The 26,705-nt window shown below is 45.3% G+C and overlaps 1 protein-coding gene across 2 annotated transcripts in view; it reads right to left on the bottom strand.

The window, feature by feature from the left end:
* The window catches only part of PRDM10 (PR/SET domain 10), a 110,759-nt gene that overhangs the window by 58,984 nt on the left and 25,070 nt on the right, over positions 1 to 26,705 (bottom strand). For both annotated transcript variants that reach the window (XM_029075121.2, XM_029075122.2), the window contains exons 2-4: positions 17,032 to 17,222; positions 11,459 to 11,623; positions 6,834 to 6,893 (exon numbers count right to left, since the gene is read on the bottom strand). In XM_029075121.2, coding sequence (XP_028930954.1) covers positions 6,834 to 6,893; positions 11,459 to 11,623; positions 17,032 to 17,100 — 294 coding nt within the window. In that variant the 5' untranslated portion in view covers positions 17,101 to 17,222. The remainder of the gene's footprint in view (positions 1 to 6,833; positions 6,894 to 11,458; positions 11,624 to 17,031; positions 17,223 to 26,705) is intronic.

Here is a 26,705-nt window from a genome sequence, read left to right as displayed (position 1 = left end):
ACCCTTCTCTCCCGGATATGTTTTATGGGTGACTTGTCAAGGGCTTTGGGATAAATTTGGTTAAGGAACGCTCCCCAGAACGGGGATGTATCATTCCCCTCTGTATCATGCAGCGCAGTCGATATAAACAGAGCGCCCCTGCCTCGACAGAGGCCAATTATCAAGGAGGCGTATCCTTTCCTCTGCGTGTGGGGAGCTGCATATGTTCCTCTTCAGGAACAAAGAGGAAATCATGGCCTTGTGCCTGAAGGAGGCCACCAGCTTCCCCGAGGAATAGGAGATACGTGTACTGAAATGGGGCTTCGAAATGAGGGGGCCTATAAATCAAAACAGCTGCCTGCCACTTCCAAAGCTAGATCAATTCATCAACAATATTTATTGAGCACTTACTGTGTGCAGAGCACTGTATTAAACGCCGGGGAGAGTACAGTATAAACGGTCGGTATACACGTTCCCTGCCCATGATGAAGACCCCCCCACATTTGAACCACGCTGCTTTTCTGGAGCCAAAGCAGAGTTGCTAAGTAGCTGACTGCAGAAACAAAACATCAGTCGAAGGGCGTCTCGCTGCTGATTGATCAATGATTCTTACTGAGTGCTTACTGGGTGCAGAGCACTATACTTAGCGCTTGGGAGAGTACAATTCAACAGAGTTAACAGACACGTTTCCTGTTTACAACGAGCTTATTCTGCTAAAGAGTTGGTAAGGAAGGAAAGGGGAGACACAGTATCTTCCATTCTCCTGAATCACCTACATCCTAAAGGACAGCACTTAAGCACATTTGTTTTAATGTCTGTCTCCCTGTCTAGCCTGTAATCCCATGGTGGGCATGAAACATGGCTACCAACTCTATTGTAGTATACTTTCCCAAGCGCTTAGTACAGTGCTCTGCACACAGCTAAGTGCTCAAATACCATTGATGATGACACTGGTAATTTGTTTTATTGTCTGGCTGCCCACCCCCTACACTATTAGCTCTTTGTGGGCAGGGAACATGTCTACCAACTCTGTTGTATGGTACTCTCCCAAGTGCTTAGTACAGTGCTCTACATCCAATAAATGTTCAATAAATACCATTGATTGGCACCTGAGACACTTCTGTAACCCTCTCAATGTTGTCAATAAAATAAGAAATATTACACTAGGCGTTGCATGAGGGACAAGGACTTTTTCTTATCTGATAGTTTTGTATCTACCTCAGCACTTAGCATGGTGTTTGGCACACAGGAAGCAATGTGGAAAGAGCCCAGGCCTGGGAGCCAGAGGCCCTGGTTTCTAATTCTGGCTCTGCCACTTACCTGCTGTGTGACCTTGTGCAAGACACTTAATTTCTCTGAGCCTCAGTTTTTTCAAGTGCAAAATGGGGATTCAATACCTATTCTCCCTCCTATTTAGATTGTGAGTCCCATGTGGGACAGGGACTGGGTCCGGTCTGATTAAAGTGTGTTTGACACATAGTAAATGCTTAACAAATACAATAAAAAAGAAATTTAAAGGCAGAAGTGTCTCAGGTGCCAGTCAATCAATGGTATTTATTGAGCATTTATTGGATATAGAGCACTGTACTAAGCACTTGGGAGAGTACCATACACCACCTTCATCGGGAGAAGGAAGAAGAGATGCGGGCAGCTACATAATTTTAAGAAATGATTAAGCTTTAAGTTGGATTTATTTCTGAGTCCTGAAGAAGTAAAGACACAGGATTGCTTCAGGGGAAGCACTGTGGCACAGTGGATAGAACACGGGCCTGGGAGGCAGAAAGACATGGGTTCTAATCCTGGCTCTGTCGCTTGTCTGCTATATGACCTGAGGCAAATCATTTCATTTCTCTGGGCCTCAATTACGTCATCTATAAAATGGAGATTAAGACAGTGAGTCCCATGTGGGACATGTACTGTGTCCAATCTGATTACTTTCTATTTACCCCAGTGCTTAGAACGATGCCTGCTATATAGTAAAGCACTTAACAAATACCATTAAAAGAAAAAAGAGGTAGAGCTCAGAATCAGCACTCAAGTGGTTTCATGGCTCCAGTTACTAAATTTAAGAAATATGTCATAGTCCGTTTCTGACATTATTGGGATTACTTTAAACTTTTTCCTCCCCTATTAGGAAAAGTTGAATTCATACAATTGGAATTCCTAAACTTTTCCAGGCATTAGTCTGTCCTTTCCCCTTAGACCGTAAACTCCTCAAGACTAGGAAACAGATCTTTAGATCTTCCTTGAAACTTCCCAGCACCTGCAAGCTCATGAACCAGGCGGTCTGTTCATTTTTCTGCCTGGTGATTAGAAAAACGGGTAAACTTGCAGTAAAAACTGTGGAGAACATGCAATTGAGAACAACCATTGCAGGCCTGTTTTTAATGGCATTTGTTAAGTGCCTACTCTGTGCAGGCCCTATACTAAGCGCTGAGGTAAATATATGTTAATCAGGTTGGACATAATCCCTGTCACACAGAGGGCTCACAGTCTTAATCCCCATTTTATAGATGAGGCAACTGGGGCAAAGAGAAGTGAAGTGACTCAAGATAGTGATACAGCAAATAAGTGGCCGAGCAGGGATGAGAATCCAGGTCCTCTGACTCCCAGGCCTGTGTTCTTTCCACTAGGCCATACTGCTTCTCATTAGATTTGCTAAGAATTAGGTTTTAAGCGAAGGTGTGTGGGTACTCGGTCATTCTGCAGAAGACACAAAGATGCACACTTGTACACACGATCTCTCTCTTCTCTCTCCCAGCGACTCCATGAGCCCTTTTGAAGCAGTAGCTGCCAGCCTCATGACTGGAGGCAAATAAGGAGTTGAGAGGAGCTCTGAAATCTCATGCAAGTGGCTGGTGGCATAAAGTTTTCCATCTCTCTTTACAACCCCGCAGCCAGACAAGGAAGATTGGCTTCCCAGATGCTTTGGGGAATCGCTGATTTCCACTAGGAAGCGGACCAAAGATCTGGTTAAATCAAACTAATGTGTTTTTTTACTGCAAACAGCAGGGAACTGTGCGGTCCTGACAAGAAACCAGTTAGAGGAAGCCTTACAACTAAGGATAGGGAATTTCTTTGGCGTCAATGACGATTCGCCTCAATCAAAATATGGCCTTCTAAAATCCAGGCCATTATCTCCTTATTTCAGGTGAAAATATGAAAGCTATATTTTCCTGGTCATTCTGGCCCCCTCACTCTCCATCAGCTGCATTTTGGGGTCCGATTGGAATTCTTTTCTTACTCCCCCAAGTCCCCACCCTAGTCACCTCCATCAGTCAGTCAGTCGGAGCATTACTGAGCATTTACTATGTGCAGCGCACTGTACAAAGCGCTTGGGAGAGGACAATACAACAATAAACAGACACATTCCCTGCCCACAACGAGCTTACAGTGTAGAGGGGGAGGCAGACAATATAAACAAATAAATTTTGGATATGTACATAAACGCTGTGGAGGTGAGAGGGAAGATGAATAAAGAGAACAAGTCAGGGTGACACAGAAAGGAGTGGGAGAAGAGGAGAGAAGGGCTTAGTCCCCGAAGGCCTCTGGAGGAGATGTGCCTTCAGTAAGGCTTTGAACCCGGTGGGGGGGGGGGGGGGGTCATTGTCGGACGGATATGAGGAGGGAGGGCATTCCAGGCCTGTAAACTAAGCTGTAAATGTCATCTCTGTAAACCTGGGAGCAGGGGCTGGACGGTTCCCTGACTACCCCTGCCCACCCCCCCAAATCATCACTTTGCTGTCCTCTGTCAACTGGGCTATCTCTTAATGAGATGGGTAAGGTGTTCATTTTCCCCAGCAATAATCTCAGCAACCCCCACAGCGAAACAACCAGAATCTGCCTCTGGGACCTGGTAGGAGATTTGCCTGTATCAATTAGCATCTCTTATCGCACCCCTCAAAGGGATTTCTGTCTCCCACTTAGAATCAATTGCACTGGAAAAGTCACAGTCCCTCCCTCTGCAGATATGTTCACGTGAGAAAGCTTTAACTACTATGATTAGCCCGAGAACTGAGGGCTCCCTTGAAATCAACAGCCACTGTAGCTGCCTCTATGGGAAGATGATGCTTTGCAAATTGGAAATTGTGCCTGGGGATTGGGTGGACTTAGAAACCAAGGTGGCCAAGGCAGATGTGTGAGTCGGGTGGGGGAGAGAATGGCCAGTTTTTGGACAGATTTTGAAACCCGTCCAATGCAGGGAGAGCTGCTGCGCACTATCGAGAGCCCATCGAGAAGCTCCCCTGACTTCTCAAAGATCCTTTTAGGGGGGAATTCGATCCAGTCGATCAATGATCTAGCAGGCCAAAGGCCCCTCCCCTTCCCACTCGTGTTGGCAGTCTCATGGGCATTCACCTATCGATCTGTTCGCTTGGGCCTGATATTTATATCTATTCACTCTCTCTTACCTATGATATACTTGGAGGAGCAGAGAGCCCTACTGAAAAGACAACTGGCTTGGGAGACAGAGGACCTGGGTTCATTCATTCATTCATTCAGTCAGTCAGTCAGTAGTATTTATTGAGTGCTTACTGGGTGCAGAGCACTGTACTAAGCGATTGGAACATACAATTCCGCAATAGACAATCCCTACCCAACAATGGGTGCACAATCTAGAAAGGGGAGACAAAACAAAACAAGTAGACAGGCATCAATACCATCAAAATAAATAGAACTATAGATATATACACATCATTAATAAAATAAATAGAATAATAAATATGTACAAATATACATAAGTGCCGTGGGGCGGGGAAGGGGGTAGAGCAGAGGGAGGGAGTAGGGGTGATGGGAAGGGGAAGAGGAGCAGAGGAAAAGGGGGGCTGAGTCTGGCAAGGCCTCCTGGAGGAGGTGAGCTCTCAGTAGGGCTTTGAAGGGCTTAGTGGAAAGACCCCAGGCTTGGGAGTCAGAGGTCATGGGTTCGAATCCCAGCTCTGCCACATGTCAGCTGTGTGTCTGTGGGCAAGTCACTTAACTTCTCGGTGCCTCAGTTACCTCATCTGTAAAATGGGGATTAACTGTGAGCCCCACGTGGGACATCCTGATTACCCTGTATCTACCCCAGCGCTTAGAACACTGCTCTGCACATAGTAAGCGCTTAACAAATACCAACATTATTAACATTATTATTAAGAGGGGAAGAGAGCTAGATCGGGGGTTGGGTTCTAATCCCTGCTCTGCCATTGCCTACTGTGTGACCTTGGTCAAGTCATTTCACTTCCTCTGTGCCTCACTGTAAAATGGGGATTCGATACCTGTTCTCCCACCTACATAGACTGTGAGCCCCACGCAGGTCAGGGACTGTATCAGACCTTGATTATCTTGTTTCTATTTTCATGCTTAGAACAGTGCTTGGCATAGTAAGTGCTTAACAAAAACCATAATAATTGTGTACGCATAAACTCATAATTGTGGTATTTGCTAAGTGCTGACAAATGCTGAACACAGTGCTAAGCACTGGTTTAGATAAAAGACAATCAGATCAGACATAATCCTGGTCCCACTTGGGACTTGCAGGTGAAGGCACTGAGGCCCAGAGAAGTGAAGCAACTTGTCCAAGATCACATAGCCTCTTTTCCTATTCTCTTGTGTGTCACCCTGATTTGCTCCCTTTATTCACCAACCCCCTGCCCCAAAGCACTTATGTACATATACGTAATTTATTTATATTAATGTCTATCTCCCCCTCTAGACTGTATACTCATTGTAGGCAGAGAATGGGTCTGTTATATTGTTGGGTTGTGTCTCCCAAGCAATTAGTACAGTACCCTTCACACAGAAAGAGCTCAATAAATGATTAATCGATTGAAGTAGCTGCACACAGTAAGTGCTCAATAAATTACCAATGACTGACTTTATTTAAGCCCATAACAGCAACACGGTTCTCCTGACACTTTCAACTTCAAAAATGGAGGCCTCAGGATTTGGGGAATACTGGATCCAACAGATTAAGGAATGGCCCAATAACCAGAGTATTCCATTGTAGCCTGCCAATTTTATTGTCACCTAGCCCTCAACTGCACATGGGCTTTAATGAAAATTAATCTTTTTTTAACAACAATTTAAACTAAGACAGGTGGTATCTAGCCCTCCTCCCCCACTACCGCCACCTTCATCATCAGTCTGCTTTTTATTCAATTTTGCACTGCAGAGGAAATCAAGCATAAAAATCTCACAAAATCTGGAATGAATTATCTGTGTGAGGAATATGGGTGCAAGAGGGAGGTGTATGTGAGGGGTGGGGAGGGGGGTCTGTTATTTATTTTTTAAATAGATAATTTTCAGAAATTGTTGAAAGCCAGAGCTCTGGCAGTATATAGTTTGAACAGGGAAAAAAATGTACTCTTCTCTTTTAAAGGAAAATCTGTACTGGAATGTCTTCAGGCTTTTAAACACAAACACACACATACACACACTCCTCCCTCCCCTCCCCCTCCTTCCACCCCCCAAATTCCTTTTTGATTCAGAACTGTCCCTGGGGGGCTGAAACCCCAAAGTGGTCTCTTCACTTAAGTTTGGGGGCTGTTGGTGTTTCGGGGTTGGATTTTCTTGTTCTGCCTGTTTGTTTTCACTGTCCTATCATCCCCAAGCAGGATGTCACTGCAGACTCTCTCCAGCCACACTGCTTTATTCCCACAGGACAGTTTAAGGCTGAAGGAGATTTTTTTTTTCTTTTTCATGGATGGAACTGGAAGATTTGATTTAGACTAGACCCATAAAAATAAATCACCCAGGGAGTGAGCAGTTTGGAAAGAGGGGAGGAGTTGGACAGATTCGGGGATCAGCCAACCCTGACACCAACCAGCCCCTTGGCTGTATTTTTCAGAAACATGAGAAAACAGTCTGTTTCTTACCTGCTGAGCTGTGGCATCCTGCTGGACATAGGCCACCTGGCCCGGGTCTGTAAACAGAGTCTAGACAAAGTGGAAAAATACTTATCAAACAGGTCTCTAGACAGCTTGCCTGCAACCCACACGAGGAAAATTACCCGACTCAAAACACCAGTTCCTAGGAGAGATATCTTATACCCAGGCCAGGAACAACTCTACATGGGTAAAATACAATAAAGACCACAAGTTTGCCATTGTGTAGATCCTTTCAATCAGGTGGCTCCAATATAGTAATAATGATAATAAGAGTTGTGGTATTTGTTAAGCGCTTACTAGGTGCCAGGCATTATACTAAGCACTGGGGTGGATACAAGCAAATTGAGTTGGATACAATCTCTGTCCCACGTGGGGATCACTGTCTTGATTCCCATTTTACACTTGAGGTAACTGAGGCCCAGAGAAAATAATAATAATGGTATTTGTTAAGCGCTTACTATGACCCATGTGACTTAAGTGACTTGCCCAGGGTCACACAGCAGGCAAGTGACAGAGCTGGGAATAGAATTCAGGTCCTGTGACTTGCAGATACATGATAACCACCCCATATATGTATCCCCATTGTTCCACAGGTGCCAACTACTCTTGGGTGATGGGAAATATCATGAGTGCATGCGCACACACAAAAATACACACACACATCCACACATGCACATACTCTTTGGAGCAAGACTCCCCCTCTTAGCGATCTCAGGTCTTGGATAAGACTTGAGAGTTTCCCATCAGAAGCCCAAAAAGACCCAAGATGGCAGCTCTGTGGCACCTCTGAAGTGTCCCGAGACACAGCCAACTCTGTGCAGAGTGCGGTAGATGTGGGGAGAGATCCCGAGCAAGCAGCACTGCACAGGAAGGGAGGCTACGTTGCTTAAATTGAGGAAGCAACAGAAATTCTTCAAAAGTGTTACACTACGATCCCTACTTTCCCAGAATGTGTAAAGGTTTTAAGTGGCTTATGGAGATTTGAGAGTGATTTTATGCTCGCTGCAAGTCCCAAACAAGGGGCCCCTATCAATGAAATCAATGTTATTTATTGAGCACTTACTATGTGGCTGCTCCTACCTCACTTTGTTACTTTCCTACTACAACCCAGCCCACACACTTTGCTTCTCTAATGCCAACCTTCTCAGTGTACCTTGATCTTGTTGTCTACCTTGCCGCCAAGCTCTCGCCCAAGTCCTACCTCTGGCCTGGAACACCCTTCCTCCTCATATCTGACATACGATTATTCTCTCTGCCTTCAAAGCCTTACTGAAGGCTCAACTCCTCCAAGAGGCCTTCCCTAAGCCCCCTTTTCCTTTTCTTCAAATCCCTTCTGCATCACCCTGACTTGGTCTCTTTATTCATCCCCTCCCTGTCCCACAACACTTGGGTAAATATCTGTAATTTACTTATTTATATTAATGTCTCTCTACCCCTTTAGACTGCAAGCTCATTTTGGGCAAGGAATTGTCTGTTATATTGTATAATGTACTCTCCCTAGCATTTTGTACAGTGAGTACAATACAACAGAATTAGCAGACATCTCCCATGCCCATAATGAGCTTACAGTCTAGAATTTCCTTTCCTGTACAACTGTTTATCCTAAAAGGAAAATCAAAGGAGGTGTCCTCACTGCCTAAACCGCTCTAGATTCCCCATCACTAACTGAGGATGAGATCATGGGTAAAACTTCAACTATTACTTACTACTGAAAGGTTACATATCAAAATGCCATACCATTAGCCTCGTACTGCCGACATGGCAAATTTGCATTCAAAGAACCGCCAGAGCTTTTATTTTTAATTAGCTAATTGTAGTAAGCAATAAAATTAAAAAAAAAAAACCCTACCATCTGAAAGTGCTCCCATCAATACTAAACAAATCATTTTCAGGTGCTTTAGGAAATCTGTTTTCTTATTCTAAGCTGAGACATGTTCCCAGTTAATATACTATACAGCCTGTCATTTCAGGACGTTCATGTCAAACTTAGTAAGGATGCAGAAAAGCATGCCCATCTGTTAGATCGATTCGCACATGGACAGGTGACAGAAGGGTGAAAAAAAAGTACTTTGGCAATTGGATGCTAAGAGCTGTTCTGGAGTCAACGTGGGTCGGGAAGAAATTCAGGCTTCTGTCTTCCTTTACAGTTTTGAGAGAGGCCTACTCTAATTAAGCCCTCTTTCCCTGACTCCCTCTCCCTTTTGCATCGTCTGTGCATTTGGATCTGTACCCTTTGGCCACTTGATATTCACCTCACCCTGAGTCTCACAGCACTTATGGGAATATCTGTAATGTATTTATCTCTACTAATGTCTATCTCCCCATCTAGACTGAAAGCTCACTATGGGCAGAGAACGTGACTACTTACTCTACTGAAATATGACATTTATTAAGCGTTTACCATGAGCCAAGCACTGTTCTAAGTACTGAAACAGACACAAGGTGATCGGGTTGGACACAGTCCCTGTCCTGCCTGTGGCTCACAGTCTATTAGGATACAACTCTGTTGGAGTTATCGGGGTGGACGCATATTTATACCATTGTATTGTGCTCTTCCAAGCATTTAGTAATAACTGTGGTACTCATTAAGTGCATACTATATGCTAGGCACTGGGCTGAGGTGGATACAAGCATATCGGGTTGGACGCAGTCCTTAATACAGTCCTCTGCACACAGTAAGTAATCAATACATACCACTGATTGACTGATTGATTGATTTTTAGTTCATGTCTAATTGGCTGGGTGAAGGAGAGTCCTTTGTGCCTATCTTAGCTGAAAATCAGAAAAATCTTTCTGGGCCAGGAAAATAAGTTTAATTGTGGAAAGAGAAGCAACTTGGCCTAGTGGATAGCTTGTGGACCTGGGAGTCGGAGGACCTGGGTTCTAATTGCGGCTCTGCCACTTGCCTCGTGTGTGACCTTGGGCAAGTCACTTCACTTCTCTGTGCGTCAGTCATCTCATCTGTAAAATGGGGATGAAGACTGTGAACCCCAGGTAGAACAGGGACTGTGTTCAACCTGATTTGCTTTTATCTACCCCAACACTTAGTACAGTGCTTGGCACGTAGTAAGTGCTTAACAAATACCTCAAATTATTATTATTGATGTCAAATGGGGATTAAGACTGTGAACCCCATGATTGTGTCCAACATGACTACCTTGTATCTACCCCAGTGCTCAGTACAGTGCCCGACACCTTAACATATACCATTTAAAAAAAAAAAAGAGCCAAGTTTCAGGAGTCAGAGACCCAGATTCTGATCCAAGCTCTGTCTCTGTATGATCTGGGATAAGTCACTTCACTTCTCTGTGCCTTAATTTTCTCAAGTACGAAAAGGGACTAAGGTATATTGGGAAGACTACTGTCACGCCTAGTAGACTGTGGTCAACACCCCCAGAGTGGCAAGGAACCTGTCAGAGGCTCCTTCAAATGTGGTGCTCTGAAGTTCTTTTTGTATTCACTGGGGTCACTATGTTATTTTGTCTTTTTATCTTTCCTCTCGTTTCTGTCTCCACCTCATCCCTGCTCACTTTTTAAAAAATGGCATTTATTAAGCACTTACTATGTGCCAGGCACTTTATTAAGCACTGGGGTAGGATGTAGATACAAGCTAATCAGGTTGATCTCAGTCCAGGTCCCACAAGGGGCTCACAGTCTTAATCCCCACTTTACAGATGAGGTAACTGAGGCACAGAGAAGGGAAGTGAACTGCCCAAAATCACACTGCAGGCATGTGGCGGAGCTGGGATTAGAATCCAGGTCCTCTAACTCCCCCTGTCAAACTGTGAACCTTCTGAGGGCCAGAAACCATGCGTTCATCTTTTATTGTAATCTTCCACAACCCTTAGTAGAGTCCTTTACCCACAGAACACATTCAAGAAATACCAATAAATGAATGAATACCTGCTCTGTTTACCTCTTAGACTGTGAGCCCCATAGGGGACACGGACTGGAGCTCATCTAATTCTCTTCTTTCTGCCTTTAGCATATAATAAGCCTTTGACAAATGCCATAATAATTATTCATTCTCATCATTATTAAAAGTTGTCTGGGACAGACCAACAAGGTGGCCAATCAGTCAATTGAATTTATTGAATGCTTACTTTGTGCAGATCACTTTACTATGTGCTTGGGAGAGTACAACTTTTTTTATGGCACTTGTAAAGCATTTACTATTTCCAGGTACTGTTCTAAGCACTGGGTAGCTACAAGATTATCAGGTGGACTTAATCCCTGTCCTACATGGGGCTCGCAATCTTTATCCCCATTTTACAGATAAGGTAAGTGAGGCTGAGAAGTAAAGTGACTTGTTCAAGGCCACAGAGCAAACAAGTGGCAGAGCAGGGATTAGAACTGGGGTCCTTCTGACTCCCAGGCCCCTGCTCTATCCATTAGACCATGCTGCTACTCTATATAACAATATAATGATAAACAGACACATTCCCTGCCCACAACAAGCTTACAGTCTAAAGGGGGGCATTCACTGAGATACTGTTCCTTTTATCAAGAAAGAGGGACACCAACATCATGCGCAGCGGGGAAAGAAATTATGCCATTTTCCCACCCACAGTTGAAGCACAGGGAGTAGCGAGCGGGTTCGCTACTTGACCTACCTGGGTGGCTTCCACGGGATGAATGTAAACCAGTGTGTGTTCCGGGGCGTCCACTGAGGTGTAAGAGGTGCCATCAGCTGTGTAGACCACCTGCTGGGAAGGGCGGCCCTGATCGTCACCGTACACAATCTGAGCCACCGTCCCGCCTTCGGGAACAAAATGCACCTGGAGGGACAGAGGCACATAGACACTTAGAGGGACAGCCTTCCTTGGCGACTTCGACGAGAGGGGCAATCCATCCATCCATGGATAGTATTTACTGAGGACTTCCTGGGTGGAGAGCACTGTACTAGGTGTTTGGGAAACAGAGTCGGGAGATGTGATGCCTCCCCACAAGGAGCTTATGGTCTAGGAAAGGATTGGGAGCTTGTGGAGAGTGGAAACTCAGGAGTCCCAAAGGAAGGTTCATCTCCTTGCCCATTTCCCAAAAGCTCCTCTGTCCTCAGTCCCCAGCACACCCTCCTTCCCTAGGATGCTTTACCCTCCTAAATCGGGGCAGGAAGCATGTGATAATGGTAACAGTGCTGGGGCTGGTGGAGAGGGGAGCTCGTTGCGAACAGGGAATGTGTTTGTTTACTGTTGTATTGTACTCTCCCAAGCACTTAGAACAGTGCCCTGCACACAGTAAGTGCTCAATAAATATGAATGAATGAATGAATGAATGAATGAATGCAATAATGAGACAGCTTGCTTTGTCCTTTAGTTTATATGGCCCTTCCCAATGGGTAAAGGATTTTTTTTAAATTGAACTTGTTAAGTAAGTGCTTACCATGTGCCAAACACTGTACTAAGAACTGGGGTAGATAAAGGATATCAAGGTAAACAAAGACCCTGTCTCATATGGGGCTCACAGTCTGACTAGGAGGGAGTTGGATTTAAACCCCACTTTACACATGAGGAAATTAAGGCACAGAGGAGTTGTGACCTGCCCGAGGTCACACAGCAGACAAGTGACCGACAAGTTGGGATTACAATCCAAGTCCTCTGACTCCAGGGCCTGTGGTCTTTCCACTGGCCACATTGCTTTTCAACTAAACTAAATTGCTTTTCAATTAAACGGAAAAGAAGGCTCAGATTGGGGGACTCTTTAAAAAAAAATTGGTACATTTTAAGTGTTTACTACATGTCAAGCACTGTTCTAAGCACTGAGGTAGATACAATTCTATCAGGTTGGACACAGTTCCTGTTCCACTTGGGGCCCACAGTCTAAGTGAAAGGGAGGAGGATCAAATCCCCATTTTACTGTTGAGGAAAATAAGGCACAGAGAAATGAATGGACTTGCCCAAGGCCATGCTGCAAGCAATTGGCAGAGTTGAGATTAGAACCTAGGTCCTCTGACTACCAGGCCCGTGCTCTTTCCACTAGGACATGCAACTTTTTAGAATGGGTTCACTAGAGATGAAAGCAGAGACCAGGAGACAGGCTCCCTAAACTCTGTCACTGACTCACTGAATGATACCTTACAACTGCCTTAAATCCTCCTCACTTCAGTTATACAGTGGGGATAGTATCAATGTCTCAGACTTATGAGGCTTCAGTTCTCTGATGTGGGTGGGAATGGTGCTTTGAGATTCTTGGATGAAAGATACTCACAAAGTGCAAATTATGATGAGTGATGAAGTGTGTCTAGACCCAAGAGCAGGGCTCTGAGAAGCAGTGTTCTGGGTTCGTCCTCCTACAATCTCTTTCTACTCCCAAGTGCTCAGCCCAGCACTTTGTAAGAGCTCAGTATTTCTATGGATGCTGGTGGTCCCTGGGGTGGGAATCCAATACTGGAAGAGCCTGTATTAGTTACCTGATCTCTCTCTTACTTAGACTGTGAACATCATGTGAGACAGGGGCTATATCAATTAATTAAATTTATCTAACCCAGGGCTTAACACATAGTAAGCGCTTAACCAATACTATAGTAAGACAAAAGAAGAGAGATGGGGGAAGAAGGGAGAAGGGGAGATAAGGGAGGAGAGAAGGACAGGAGCCACTTAGTTCAACATTAGTTACCTAAACTGAGGGTAGTTTGGATAAGCAAAAAAAAAAGAGTTTGGATAAAAGGACCAAAAATGGTGCAGGCCTTGTGAAGCGAGGCAAATCCAATTTTATTTAGCTACAGAAACTTTTGCTTACTTGGCCTAATTCCAATTAGTTCAACCAATCTATGTTCTACATCAATTATTTAGCTCTGGGCATTATGTCAGTTTCCCCACATGGGGACAGAATGATGACAAAGAGGAGGTAAGAAGCAGCTAATTCCTCATCACACCCAGTACTACTGCAAAACATGTTTTTGATACCTGATTTGGATAAAGCCCATTGGAAGAATTAGGGAATGTTCCTCCCGCAACTTGAGTCTGTTCTGGTAGAACATGATCCAAAGATTGGCATAGATAGATTCAGTGTAGGAAGAAATGTTTTTATACCCACGTCTGGCTTTTGATCAAGGTGCGATAATACTATACTATCCAACCTCTGCCTCTGTCTGCTGTACTGGAAAATACTTTGTGGTTTTAAAAGTCTAACCCAGCATTTAGAACAGTGTTTGGCACATAGAGAGTGTTTAACAAATACCATAACATCATCATTATTACTATTACTACTACTATTTTTAAATAGCAATGAAAGACAAGGATAGATGATATCATTCTATAGGTGAATATAGAATTTATATCCAAAGATGTCAGTTGTGCAGTGTGTTCAAACTTCTTAATTTGCAATAAGTCCCACTTAATCAACAATTACTAAAACTGATTTTCCCAGTCCATGAGGGTCTTTGCAGAAGAGAACTCCCTGTGTGAAATGGGACCTGAAACACAAACGCACAACAAGGCAAAACTCCAACCGAAAACATACTTTTAGCTTCAAAGCGATCAACTATATTTTCGACAGATACATATCTTACACCTTGGGGAATGGACCTTGCTACACTTTTTAGTCACTTGTATTCTACATCCTCTTAAAACAAATGAGGTTTACATAAGAAGGAAAAAGCAAACTCCTCGCTTAAAAGCTCGAGCTTGGATTCTCTTTATCGCAAGTTCTCCAGCCACCTAAGAATGTAAGTGCTTCGGAGTGGCTTAAAGAGAACCTACCTTCTCCTCCCAGCTTGCTGTTGGTTTGCTTGGGAAAATTCCGGCAGAATGACAAAATAAGAAACAGTACCTTGCTTGAAGTACCCAGGCTTATTCAAGAACACTGCGGAGGGTTAGAGAGGAAATAAATTACACCCACTACCGCTACAACATGTATTTTTGTTACCCGATTTGGAGAAGCCCAGTGGGCGAATTGGGGAATGTTCTTTCCGCAACATGAATATCTTCTGGTAGAACATAATCTTGTTCTTGTGCCATAGATCTGGTGTAGGAAGACATGGTTTTGTACATACGAGTGGTATTTAATCATGGTGTGATGATATTATACTTCACAACCTTTGCCTCAGTCTTGCTGACCTGGAGAATACTTGGTTGTTTTGCACATCTACCTTGGAGAACACTGTGGAGGGCTAGAGAGGAAACTGAATAAAGAAGCTAAAAGACCAAAAACTTGGGCTCCAAAATGCCCGATGAAGTTCCACACAGTTCCACAGGACAGAAAAGACACAAAAGGGAAAAAGAGGTTAGGCTAGCACACACAGCAGTAGTAGAAATAATAAATGTGGATTTTGTTCAGTGCTTACTATGTGCCAGGCACTGTACTCAGCACTGGATTGGATGCAAGCAAATCAGGTTGGACACAAGCCCTGTCCCACGTGGGGCTCACAGGCTCAATCTCCATTTCACAGATGAAGTAACCGAGGTACAGAGAAATGAAATAGAAGTAGTAACATTACTGAGTGCCCACCTTCTGTGATACACTGTACTAGGCACTTGAGAAAGGTAGAATGAAGAGACACATTCTTTGCCCACAATCAGTCAATCAGTGGTATTTAAGTGGTTGCTGTGGTAGAGGACAATAAACAAGAGTTGAAAGACATGTTCCCTGCCCATACAAAGTGCTTACAATAATAAGAGGAGACAAACACAAAAATATTTGCAATTTGAGTGGTCAAAATAAATAAATGAACAGATAAACAAATGTGAGTTCTGAGAGGAGGGTAACTAGGTTCCTAAGAGGGTAAGGTTGTCTGAAGGGATGACATGGCCTAGGGTGCTGGGAAATTAATCAGGGAAGACCTGAAGGAGGTGGGGAGAGCTGTGGTTTGTTATTTTGTGAGAAGGGAAGGTGTTCCAAGCCAAGGGAACAATGATAACAATGATAACAACAATAATAATGTGCTATTTTTTAAGAACTTACTATGTGCCAGCTGCTGTACTAAGCACTGGGGTAGAACAAGCTAAATGGGTCGGACCCAGTCCCTGTCCCACAAAGGGTTCACAGTCTCAATCCCCATTTCATAGATGAGGAAACTGAGACACAGAGAAGGGAAGTGACTTGCCGAAGATCATACAGCAAACAAATGGTGGGGCTAGGGTTGGAACCCAGGTCCTCTGACTCCCAGGCCCATGCTCTACCCGGTAGGCCATGAAATGTGAAAGAGGGGATGGAGACCAGAGAGTGTCTGCAATAACTTCAGAGTGAATGGAGCACATTCAAACTTTGGTGACAGGGAGCATTTCCTCTTAACTGGACATGATTTCAATGTGTCTGCTTTCCACTCTCTGCACTGGATGATAAGCTCCTTGGGAGCAGGGATCAGTGTTTAGAACAGTGGTTGACAAAGAGTAAGTGCTTAAATACCATTAAAAAAATTAAATGAAATGAAAAAATTGTATCTGCTAATTCTACCATTACTCTCTCAAGCACTTAATATTCTGCCCTTGGATTTTCTCCCTTTGTTTCCACCCCCACCCAACAGTCCCAAGAGCTTATGAACATCGTAATTCATTTATTTAGATTACTATCTGTCTCCTCCTCTAGACTGTAAGCTCACTTTGGGCAGGGATCATGCTTACCAACTCTGTTATACTGTATTCTCCCAAGCGCTTTGTACAATGCTCTGAACACAGTAAGCAATCAGTAAATATGACCGATGGACACTGCCTGCAGTACGTCCTCAATAAATACCACTGATCAACTGATTGAACAATATGTGTAAAGAATTGGTCCCCTTCTGTCTCTGAAAGGCCCAAATCCAAGGCAAATTTCTTGCATTTACACTGTACCTGGGTCTACTGCCCAGGGTGCAATAGTTGGCTAGCAAATGTCCATCTAACTTGACCCATGTAACCCACCCCATTTGGAAACTGTCTTTCTGAAGTATAACTTTTCATCTGAATGATCCAATTGAGCCATTTAGTTAAATCCAGTTTAACTGGATCACTGGTCACATGTTCATTTTCCTGAGGTGTGACATTGCTGTTGCAGGCGAGGGGGGGCAACTTTAGCTCATTCCTCTAGACTGCAAGTTTGTTATGGGCAGGGAACATATCTGCTAATTTTGTAGTATTGTACTGTCCCAAATCCCTTAGTACAGTGCTCTGCCCAAAGTAAGTGCTCAATAAATACGATTGGTTGATTGATTCCCCGTTGACCATATGGAGCCCAACAAAGAAACCCCCAAAACTGTAAGTCTCATCACCTGTGCCGCGTTCTGCTCATGTTCCGCAGCTGCAGCCCACACCTGTGAGCCTTCGGCTTTGGGGTCCATCTCGTCCCCGGTGGGGGACCTCGGGTTGGCAGCGGCGGACACCTACAGCAGGCCTGGATGGAAGGGAGTCATCTGTCCCTGGCAGATGCGAGTGGACGTGGTGATGACTGCCTAGGGTGGCCCTGCCAAAAGGGAAGAAAAGATGTACACCTCTCAATTTGTGATTGCATTTTAACCGCTCCTGGTTCCAGCTGAAATGTACAATTCCAGATGGTTCCCTTCTTCAAGAGAAGGGTGGGGGGTTCTCCGACTTTGCCCCCCAATTTGGAGAAATCTAGCTTGACTGTATTTTCCCAGGATACGGGTGAATTCAAAACCTTGGTGAAATCAAGACAGCCTGTTAGTAAATAACTGTGGCATCTAAGTGTTTACTATGTGCTAAACATTGTACTATGGGCTGGGATCAGATCAGACAGAGGTCCCTGTCCCACATGGGCTCACAGTCGGTGTAGGAGAAAGAACAGGTATTGAATCCCCATCTTACAGATGAGGAAACTGAAGCCCTGAGAAGTGAAATGATTTACCCAAGGTCACACAGCAGGCAAGTGGCAGAGCCAGGATTAGAACCCAGGTCCTCTGATTTCCAGGCCCTGGCTCTTTCTCGCTGCTGCTTCTCTCCTCAGCTGTTCCTCTGCCACAGAGGGAGACTGAGGTGGGAGTAATAGTAAGTGTTTATTGAGCACCCACTGGGAGCAATGTGCTGTACTAAGCACTTCATAAGTGCAAAACAAAGTAGTAGAAGCAGAGAAGAGAAGCAGCATGGTCTAGTCAATACAGCAAAGGCCTGGGAGTCAGAAGGAACTAGGTTCTAACCCCAGACTCAGCAACACGTCTGCTGTGTGAGCTTGGGGAAGTCACTTCACTTTACTTTCTCTGGATCACAGTGACCTCATCTGTAAATTGGGACAGAAGATTGTGAGCCCTAAGTGGGACCGGGACTGTGTCCAACCTGATTATTAACTTATATCTACCCCAGCACTTAGTACAATGCCTGGCATATAGTAAGCGCTTAATAAATACCATTTAAAAAAAATAGGCCATCTCTGCCCACAAGCAGCTTGCACTTTAACAGGGAAGGTCAACGTAAAAACCTTTACAAATAAGGTAATCAAAAATAAATAACTGAATAAACATGTATCCTAAAAGTGCTGAAGAAGAGAATAAATAAGCACATAGGTGCTAGAGATGGCTGATGGGTTTATCAATCAATGAATCTTATTTATTGAGCACTTTCTGTGTGTAGAGCACTGTACTAAGCACTTGGGAGAGTACAACATAACAGAGTTGGTAGACACATTCTCTGCTCAAAACAAGCTTACAGTCTAGAGGAGGAAACAGACATTAATATAAATAATAAATTATGGATATGTACATAAGTGCTGTGGGGCTGAGGGTGAAGTGAATAAAGGGAGCGAATCCAACTGCGACGCAGAAGGGAGTGGGAGAAGAGGAAGTGAGGGCCTACTCTGGGAACGCCTCTTGGAGGAGATGTGCCTTCAGTAAGATTTTGAAGGTGGGGAGAGCGATCATCTGTCGGATATGAAAAGGGAGGGTGTTCCAGGTCAGAGGCAGTCGTGGGCGAGAGGTTGGCGGTGAGATAGAAGAGATCGAGGTACGGTAAGTAGGTCGGCATCAGTCAAGAGCGAAATAGGCGGTCTGGGCTGTAGTAGGAAAGCAGTGAGGTGAGGTAGGAGGGGGCAAGGTGACAGTGTTTTAAAGCCAATGGTAAGGAGTTTCTGTTTGTTGCAGAGGTGGATGGGCAGCCACTGGAGGTTCTTGAGGAGTAGGGAAAACATAGGCTGAACATTTTTGTACAAAAATGATGTAGGCAGCAGAGTGAAATATGGACTGAAGTGGGGAGAGACAGGAGGCAGGGAGGTCATCAAGGAGGCGGATATAGTAATCAAGGCGGGCTAAGATAAATGCCTGGGTTAACGTAGTAGCAGTTTGGATGGAGAGGAAAGGACAGATTTTGTGAAGATGGAACCGACAGATTTAGTGACAGACTGAATATGAGGGTGGTATGAGAGAGATGAGTCCAAGGATAACATCAAGGTTACGGGCTTGTGAGACTGGAAGGATAGTGGTGCTGTCTACAGTAAAATGAAAGTCAGAGGGAGGACAGGGTTTGGGTGGGAAGATATAAGGAATTCTATTTTGGACAAATTAGGTTTAAGGTGCCGGCGGGATATTCAAATGGAGATCTTCTGAAGGCAGGAGGAAACGGGAGACTCCAGAGAAGGAGAGAGATCTGGGCTGGAGATGTAGATTTGGGACTCATCTGCAAAGAAGTGGTATTTGCAGCCATGGGAGTGAATGAGTTCTCCAAGGGAGTGGGTGTAGATGGAGAATAGAAGGGGACCCAGAACTGAACCTCGAGGGACTCTTGCAGTTAGAGGGAGGGAGGCGGAGGAGAAGCCTGCAAAGGAGATTGAGAATGAGCAGCCAGAGAGATAGGAGTGTCAGTAAAGTTGAGGCTAGATAAAATTTCCAGGAGAAGGAGGTGGTCAACAATGTTGAAGGCACCTGAAGGTTTGAGGAGGTTAAAGAATAAAACAGTACCAGATACATCCCAGAGTTGCCTGTAACCTGGGGAATGACTGTACTAGAGAGGCTAAGAAAATGGAGAAGACAAAAAAGAAGCAGTGTGGCCTGGTAGAAAGAGCCTGGGCCTGGAAGTCAGAGGACTTGTGTTCTAATCCTGGCATCGTCACTTAACTGCTCTGGGATCTTGGACAAGTCACGTAACTCCGCTGGGCCTCAGTTACCTCATTTGTAAAATGGAGGCTGAGACTGTGAGCCCCATATGCAACATGGACTGTGCCCCACCTGATTAGCTTGTATCTACCCCAGGGCTTAGTACAGTGCCTGGCACGCAATAAGCGCCTAAAAAATACCATTAAAATAAAATAAATTTTTTAAAGTCTCCTGACTTCTTATAAAGAGTCAAGAAATCCAACTGCATTCAGTATTAAGTAGAGAATAAAGGGCACCAAGACCAGCAGACATGTACAGAAAGATGAGAGGGCATTGATGAGGCTAACTGCATTCTTTACCGTGAAATTCTAGAAAGGTGGAGCTCCATAAGAAACTAGGATAGAAAGGACTAAGATTAGGGGGTCAGGCTAAGCCCCTAGGGGACCTTTACAGCCAGAGGACAAGAGGAGGAGAAAAAAAAAATAAACAAAAGAGACGCGGAAGGACTGGAAAGCCCAGTTGGGAAATGACTTGGGCAATTAGTGATTAAATTGATTGGCAACTGGATCGTCTGTGCATTAATTATCCCCATCAAAGGCAATTGTGGATTTTTTTTTAAATCGGTTTCAATGATTGGATTCTGCTTCAGGAGGGGACCTCGAGTGGGGTTGGAGGATGCAGCCCTGCCCCGAAAGGAAAACAGAAGAGTCGGTGATTGAAAAAAGTCTCAGTCTGAGGGGTGGTAGTAAATCTTGGACCGTGGCCACATCCAGATCCAGGCAGGACGGGAGACAAAACACCAGGAACTGACCTCAAGCCGTATGTGGTGGAGATCAAGGCAGAAAAAGAACAGGAAATAACTGCTCAGCAGAAACAGAGCAAAGAAGCCATCACTTGACTTAGGCACTGGGCAATTGAGCAATGCGGCAGTGTGAAACACTGCAGTTCATGGTTACGGGGGAAAGTTGGGACATTCCACATGCTCCCAGCAGACCCGGCGGCACCAGAGGGAAGCGCAAAGTGACAGTCATCAATCAATGGCCTTTATTGAGCACCTACTGAGTGCAAGGTCCCCTATTAAGTGCTTGGGAAAATATTAGCAGGGAGGGAGGGGGGGACAGAGAAGAGGAGGAGGAAGGGGGGAAAGAGAGAGAGAGAGAAAGGGTGGAAGGAAGCAGGAGAGAGAAAAAATGGAGGGAAGGGGAAAGAGCAGAAATGGAGGGAAGAGGGAGAGAGCAGAAATGGAGGGAAGGGGGAGAGAGAAGAAATAGAGGGAAGGGAAAGAGAGAAGAAATAGAGGGAAGGGAAAGAGAGAAGAAACTGAGGGAAAGGGAGAGAGAGAAGAGGCAGAAGGAAGGAGAAAGAATCCATCAACTGTATTTATTGAGCACTGTGTGCAGAGCCCTGAACTAAACACTTGGGAGAGTAATAATTATGAGAGTATTTAAGTGCTTACTATCTGTCAAGCACTTTAAGCGCTGGGGTAGATATAAACTAATTAGGTTGGACACAGTCCCTAACCCACATGGGGCTCACAGTCTTAATCCCCATTCTACAGAGGGGAAAACTGAGGCCCAGGGAAGATCTCCCCAGGTCACACACTAGACAAGAGTACAATATAACACAGTTGACCCACATGTTCTTTGACTACAATGAGCAGACTGGAAGAGACAGAAGTGGGGGGGGGGGGGGGGGGGGGGAGAGATGAGACAAAAAAAAAAAGGGGGACAGAGAAGAGATGGAGGGAGTGAGAAGAGGGAGAAGGGGTAGGGGAGAGAGGGAGTGAGGAATACCGTTGATTGCAAGAGGCAGGGAAAGAGAGAAAAGGGGAAGTGGGGAGGGGTGAACACCCGGCTCTCAGGTGGTTCTCTAAGGAAACACGATTGCCGTTTTGGAGGTAGAACCCTTTTGACCTGTTTCCTGTCTGATATTGGTATTTCCAAATGTCAAGAGGGTCTTGGGTTCAGAACTGGAGCTCCTCACTAAGTTAGTGAAGGAAAGAATATTCCAGGGATCACAAAAGCCTCCTAGGATGCTGCGGGCTGACAGATCAGAACAGTTTGCCCTCCCCCTATTTACACATTAATGGGATTGGGGAGGGCAGTGACCTCGACATAAAGCTTGTGTAAGGCTTTTGAATGTCGGTCACTAAGCAAGAGACAAAGGTCACAAAATTTAAAAGCTCAGCTTGCTCTGGACAGGAAACAGGCACAATGTTTTGTTACTTTTCCCTTCCTATCTTGTGTTTTTGTGGGCGAGTCTCCAAGTGTTTTAAAATACGAATTAAACCTCAGAGCTTCGTGCTTCCCAGGGAGGCAGGGGGTATTGACTGCAGTTTGCAAATTCTAATGCTCAAATATCACGTCCCAGTATTTCTTCCAGGGAAAAGCAGGTAGGTCTTGCCATGGGCAAGGAGACAATGTCACCAAAGAGTCTAGAGAGGCAGAAATGGGACAGGATGAAACTTTTAACTGGATCCCAGATCCATTTGTTCACATGACTCTTCGGCACTCAGGAAAGCATTTTCTTACTCAATTATATTACTTCACTTCTCTGTGCCTCAGCTACCTCATCTGTAAAATGAGGATTAAGACTGTGAGCCCCATATGGGATAGGGACTGTGTCCAACCTGATTACTTTCTATCTATTCCAGCGATTACAATAATGCCTGGCACTATAGTAATCACTTAACCAATACCATGGAAAAAACACCAAAAACACAGTCAGCCAGTCAATCTTTTTTATTGAGCACTTATTGTGTACCCAGCACTGTACTAAGCGCTTTGGAGAGTACAATATAAGAGTATAACAGACACATTCCTAACCCACAGCAAGTTTACAGTCTAGAGGGGATATGGAGGCTGCATTTTTAAAATCATGGGACATGTTGCACTATTTATCTGCAAACTAGTAACTCACGGGAAACTGAGACTGAGGGTCCCATGTGGCACAGGGGCAGTATCTGCTCAGATGATGATAATAATTTTGATATGTGTTAAAACCTTACTATCTACCAGACCCTTTACTAAACACTGAAGTAGATTAAATGTCATCAGGTCAGGCACAGTCCCTGTCCCATATGGGGCTCACAATCTAAGTATGAGGGAGAACAGGCATCAAATCCCCATTTAGCAGATGAGGCAACAGAGGCGGAGAGAAATTAAATGACTTGCCCAAGATCACCTAGCAGGCAATGGGGCAAAGTCAAGAACAGAATGCAGGTCTTCTGACCCCGGGCCCATGCTCTTTTGCCTAGGTAGGCCACGATGCTCCTCTATTGTGCCTACCCCAGCACATAGTACAGTGTTGGCAAAATGTCCGTACTTAATGGACTGCAGAATTAAAGGTAAAGGAATGGGAGTCAAAAGGACCTGGGTTCTAATCCCAGCGCCACTTGTCTGCTATGTGACCTAGGGCAAGTCATTTCACTTCTCTGGACTTCAGTTACCTCACCTGATGTAATGATGTAATGGGGATTAAGATTGTGAACCCCAAGTGGGACATGGACTGTGTCCAACCCAATTAGTTTGTATCTACCCCAACACTTAGCACAGAGCCTGCCACAGAGTAAGCGCTTAAATACCATCCAAAAAAAAAAAGTGGATGAGGGGGGTGGGATGGTAGAACAGGCTCAGGCTTAATCATTACCATGTAAAAAGAAAACCAATGAGGGGAGCCATAGATAGCAAGTTGGCATGCCAGCAGGGGTCCAAGTAGGCCTGGAAGGTCCAGAAAGGGGCACCAGTAGGATTCTAAGAGCCTGTGTTCCCGGTCTGGCTCGGTCGGGCTCTGGCTTGATCGGGGCTGAGCGGACTGGGATGGGGCTGGGCTGGGTGTGGGGCTGGGCCACCCCGGGGTACATATGAGCCAAGGAGCCATCTCAGTTCCAGTGCAGCTCCAATCCCATCTTGAGGCCACAGCACAGGCCCGAGCTGCGATGGGTCGGGCGGCTGGCTGGTCGGCCACCAGCAGGGCTCCCGAGAGGGCCACTTCAGGGTGGGGGGTTGGGGGCAGCCTTCAGGGGGCATCTGGGAACATAGAGCTAAGCTGTGCTGAGGAGGCAAGGGAAGAAAGAGCAGAGGGCATGCTTGTCCTGCTTATGGGGCTGAAGGAAACTGGGAGATGTGGGGAGAGGGGAGATTCAGAAACAGTATGGCTGGTGGATAGAGCATTAGCCTGGGAGTCAGAAGGTCATAGGTTCTAATCCTAGCTCCACCACTTGTCTGCTGTGTGACTGTGGGCAAGTCACTTCACTTCTTTGTGCCTCAGTTACTCATCTGTAAAATGGGGATTGAGACTGTGAGCCCCACATGAGACAGGGACTTCGTCCAACTTGATTTGCTCGTATCCACCCCAGTGCTTAGTACAGTGACTGGGCACAAAGTAAGTGCTTAACAAATACCACCATTATTACTATTACTATTATTACTCAGAGTAGAGGTCTGGGCTGTAGGGTAAAAACAGGTACCAGGCTCCTTTTGCCCCATTCTCCTATGCCACCCTCTTTTCATCCCCTACACTGCCTAAGACTTGTGAGGGAGGTGAAGAGCCCTCACCAGGGGGCTGAGTAAAGCTTCCAATCCAGAATCCCTTTACACAAATGAGCTAAATCCCTCTGGAATTTTAGGTTAGTCCCCCTTCTTAGGTGAAAAGAAGAATTTTTAAAAGGTTTCGACCAAATCTGCCAGCTTTTGAAATAGAAATCAGATTCCTCCTCTACATTGCTCTCGCCTCCTCCCACCTGTCCTTCCCTGCCTCTCCTAACATTCTCTTTCCCTTCTGATCCTCCAGAGAACATCCTTGTTGGCTAAAGTTAAGGCAGTTTTAGGCCACACAGCCGAGACAAGAGGCTGGCTACTCCAGTTCCCCAAAGAAGTTTCATGATGTATCTGTTTCATTGCCAACCCCCTACCCACATCTTCCATCTGGTTTGGAACTCCCTTTGCCTTTATAATAATAACTGTGGCATTTGTTAGGCACTGACTATGCTTCAGGCACTGTACTAGGCACTGGGGTGGATACAAGCAATTTGCGTTGGACACAGTCCCTGTCCAATATGGGGCTCACAGTCTTAATCCCCATTTTACAGATGAGGGAGCTGAGGCTCAGAGAAGTGAAGTGACTTGTCCAAGACCGCACAGCAGACAAGTGACAGAGCCGGAATTAGAACCCATGACTTTCTGAGTCCCAGGCCGGTGTTCTAGCGACTAAATCATGCTGCTTCCCATGCCCAACAGATCACCATTCTCCTCATCAAAGCCCTACTAAAATCACATCTCCTCCAAGAGTCCTTCCTTCACTAACCCTTCATTTTCCCACCCTATTCTCCCTCCCTTCTGTGTCACCTGTGCACTTGGGTCTGTACCCCTTAACCACTCCGATATTCATGCCAACCCCAGCCCCACAGCACTTATGTCCATATCCTTATCTATTTTAATATCTGCCTCTGTTTATTTCCCCCTCTACTGTGTAAGCTCCTGGTGGGCAGGGGTGGTGTCTACCAAACTCTATTGTATTGTACTTTCCCAAAGCCTTAGTATAGAGCTCTGCACAAAGTAAGCGCTAAGTAAATAATATTGTTGACTGATGAAGAATGGGGGGTGGGGGGGGTGCACCTGAAATCTAGGTGGGGTGGAGGTCCTCTTCTACCTCCTCCCCCTTCTCCTCCTCCTCCCCCTTCCTCTTCGGGGTGAGAAAGGCTGACCAGAATAAACTGCCCAGTCAGCGTCAACAGTCATTTTAGAACCACAGAATCCAAAGGCCTCACTAATTCCCTGTTAATGAAGGTGCATTTAGCCGTCTTTCAAGTTTCAAGACTCTACAGAAGGTGAGATTTTATCCATGTATGAAGGTGGGTGTGGCACCGAATCCTTTCCAGACTGTGGGTATATAAATACCCTTTGCTGGGCTGTTGCCTTTGCAATTTGCAGCACCCAGCCCTGTTTTTGATTCTCCCTCCAGATATCACAATCTTTCCTAAACCTCAACCCGCCGAGAGAGGGAGGAAAGGGAAGAGGGAGGGAGGGAGCCAGCCAGCTCCAGAGTTTCGGATTGCCCCAGACCAGTCTGGTCTGACCGTCACTTGCCTCCGAGCAGTTCACGGCTCTGAGGCATCAAATGAGCCTGGATTCTACTATGTCTTTAAAGTGCTTCTAATAATAATAATGATGATAATAATAATATATGTGGTGTTTGTTAAGGGCTTACTGTGTGGCTGGCACTGTACTAAGCTCTGGGGTATATACAAGGTGATTGGCTTGGGCACAGTCCCTGTCCCACAAGGGGCTCAGAGTCTTAATCCCCATTTTACAGATGAGATAACTGAAGCAACAGAGGAAATGAAGTGATTTGCCCAAGGTCACCCAGTAGACAAGTGGTTAGAACCACCTGTTGATGAATTGTACATTCTAAGTGCTTAATACAGTGCTCTGCACACAGTAAGCGCTCAGTAAATACGATTGAATGAATGAATGAACCCAGGCCATTCTGAGTCCCAGGTCCGTGCTCTATCCACTAAGCCACACAGCTGCATTCCTTGCCCCAGCTCTGCCTGGCCCTTTGAGCTGCTGTTTCAGTTTGTGGCAGGTCTGATTCCTTAGTTATACCTCAGTGCTGGCGGATTGGCTGCTGTCCACACCTTGTTGTTGGTCAGCCTGCCCAATGGTAAATGGGAGGGAGGTGAGGCTATCAATCAATCAATGGCATTTAGTGAGTGGAGAGCACTTGGGAGACTACACCTGAAGGCCACACAATCCCTGCCCACAAGGAGTTCGCAATCTACCCGAAGGGAGAAGCAGCGTGGTCCAGTGGAAACAGCAGGGGTCTGGGTGTTCAGAGGTCCTGAGTTCTAATTCAGGATCTGCCAATTGCTTGACGTCTAACCCTGGGCAAATCACTTCACTCCTCTG

The sequence above is a fragment of the Ornithorhynchus anatinus genome, chromosome 11 (assembly GCF_004115215.2).
Source record: "Ornithorhynchus anatinus isolate Pmale09 chromosome 11, mOrnAna1.pri.v4, whole genome shotgun sequence".
NCBI classification, from domain to species: Eukaryota; Metazoa; Chordata; class Mammalia; order Monotremata; family Ornithorhynchidae; genus Ornithorhynchus; species Ornithorhynchus anatinus.
This window is presented reverse-complemented; position numbering and strand designations above follow the sequence as displayed.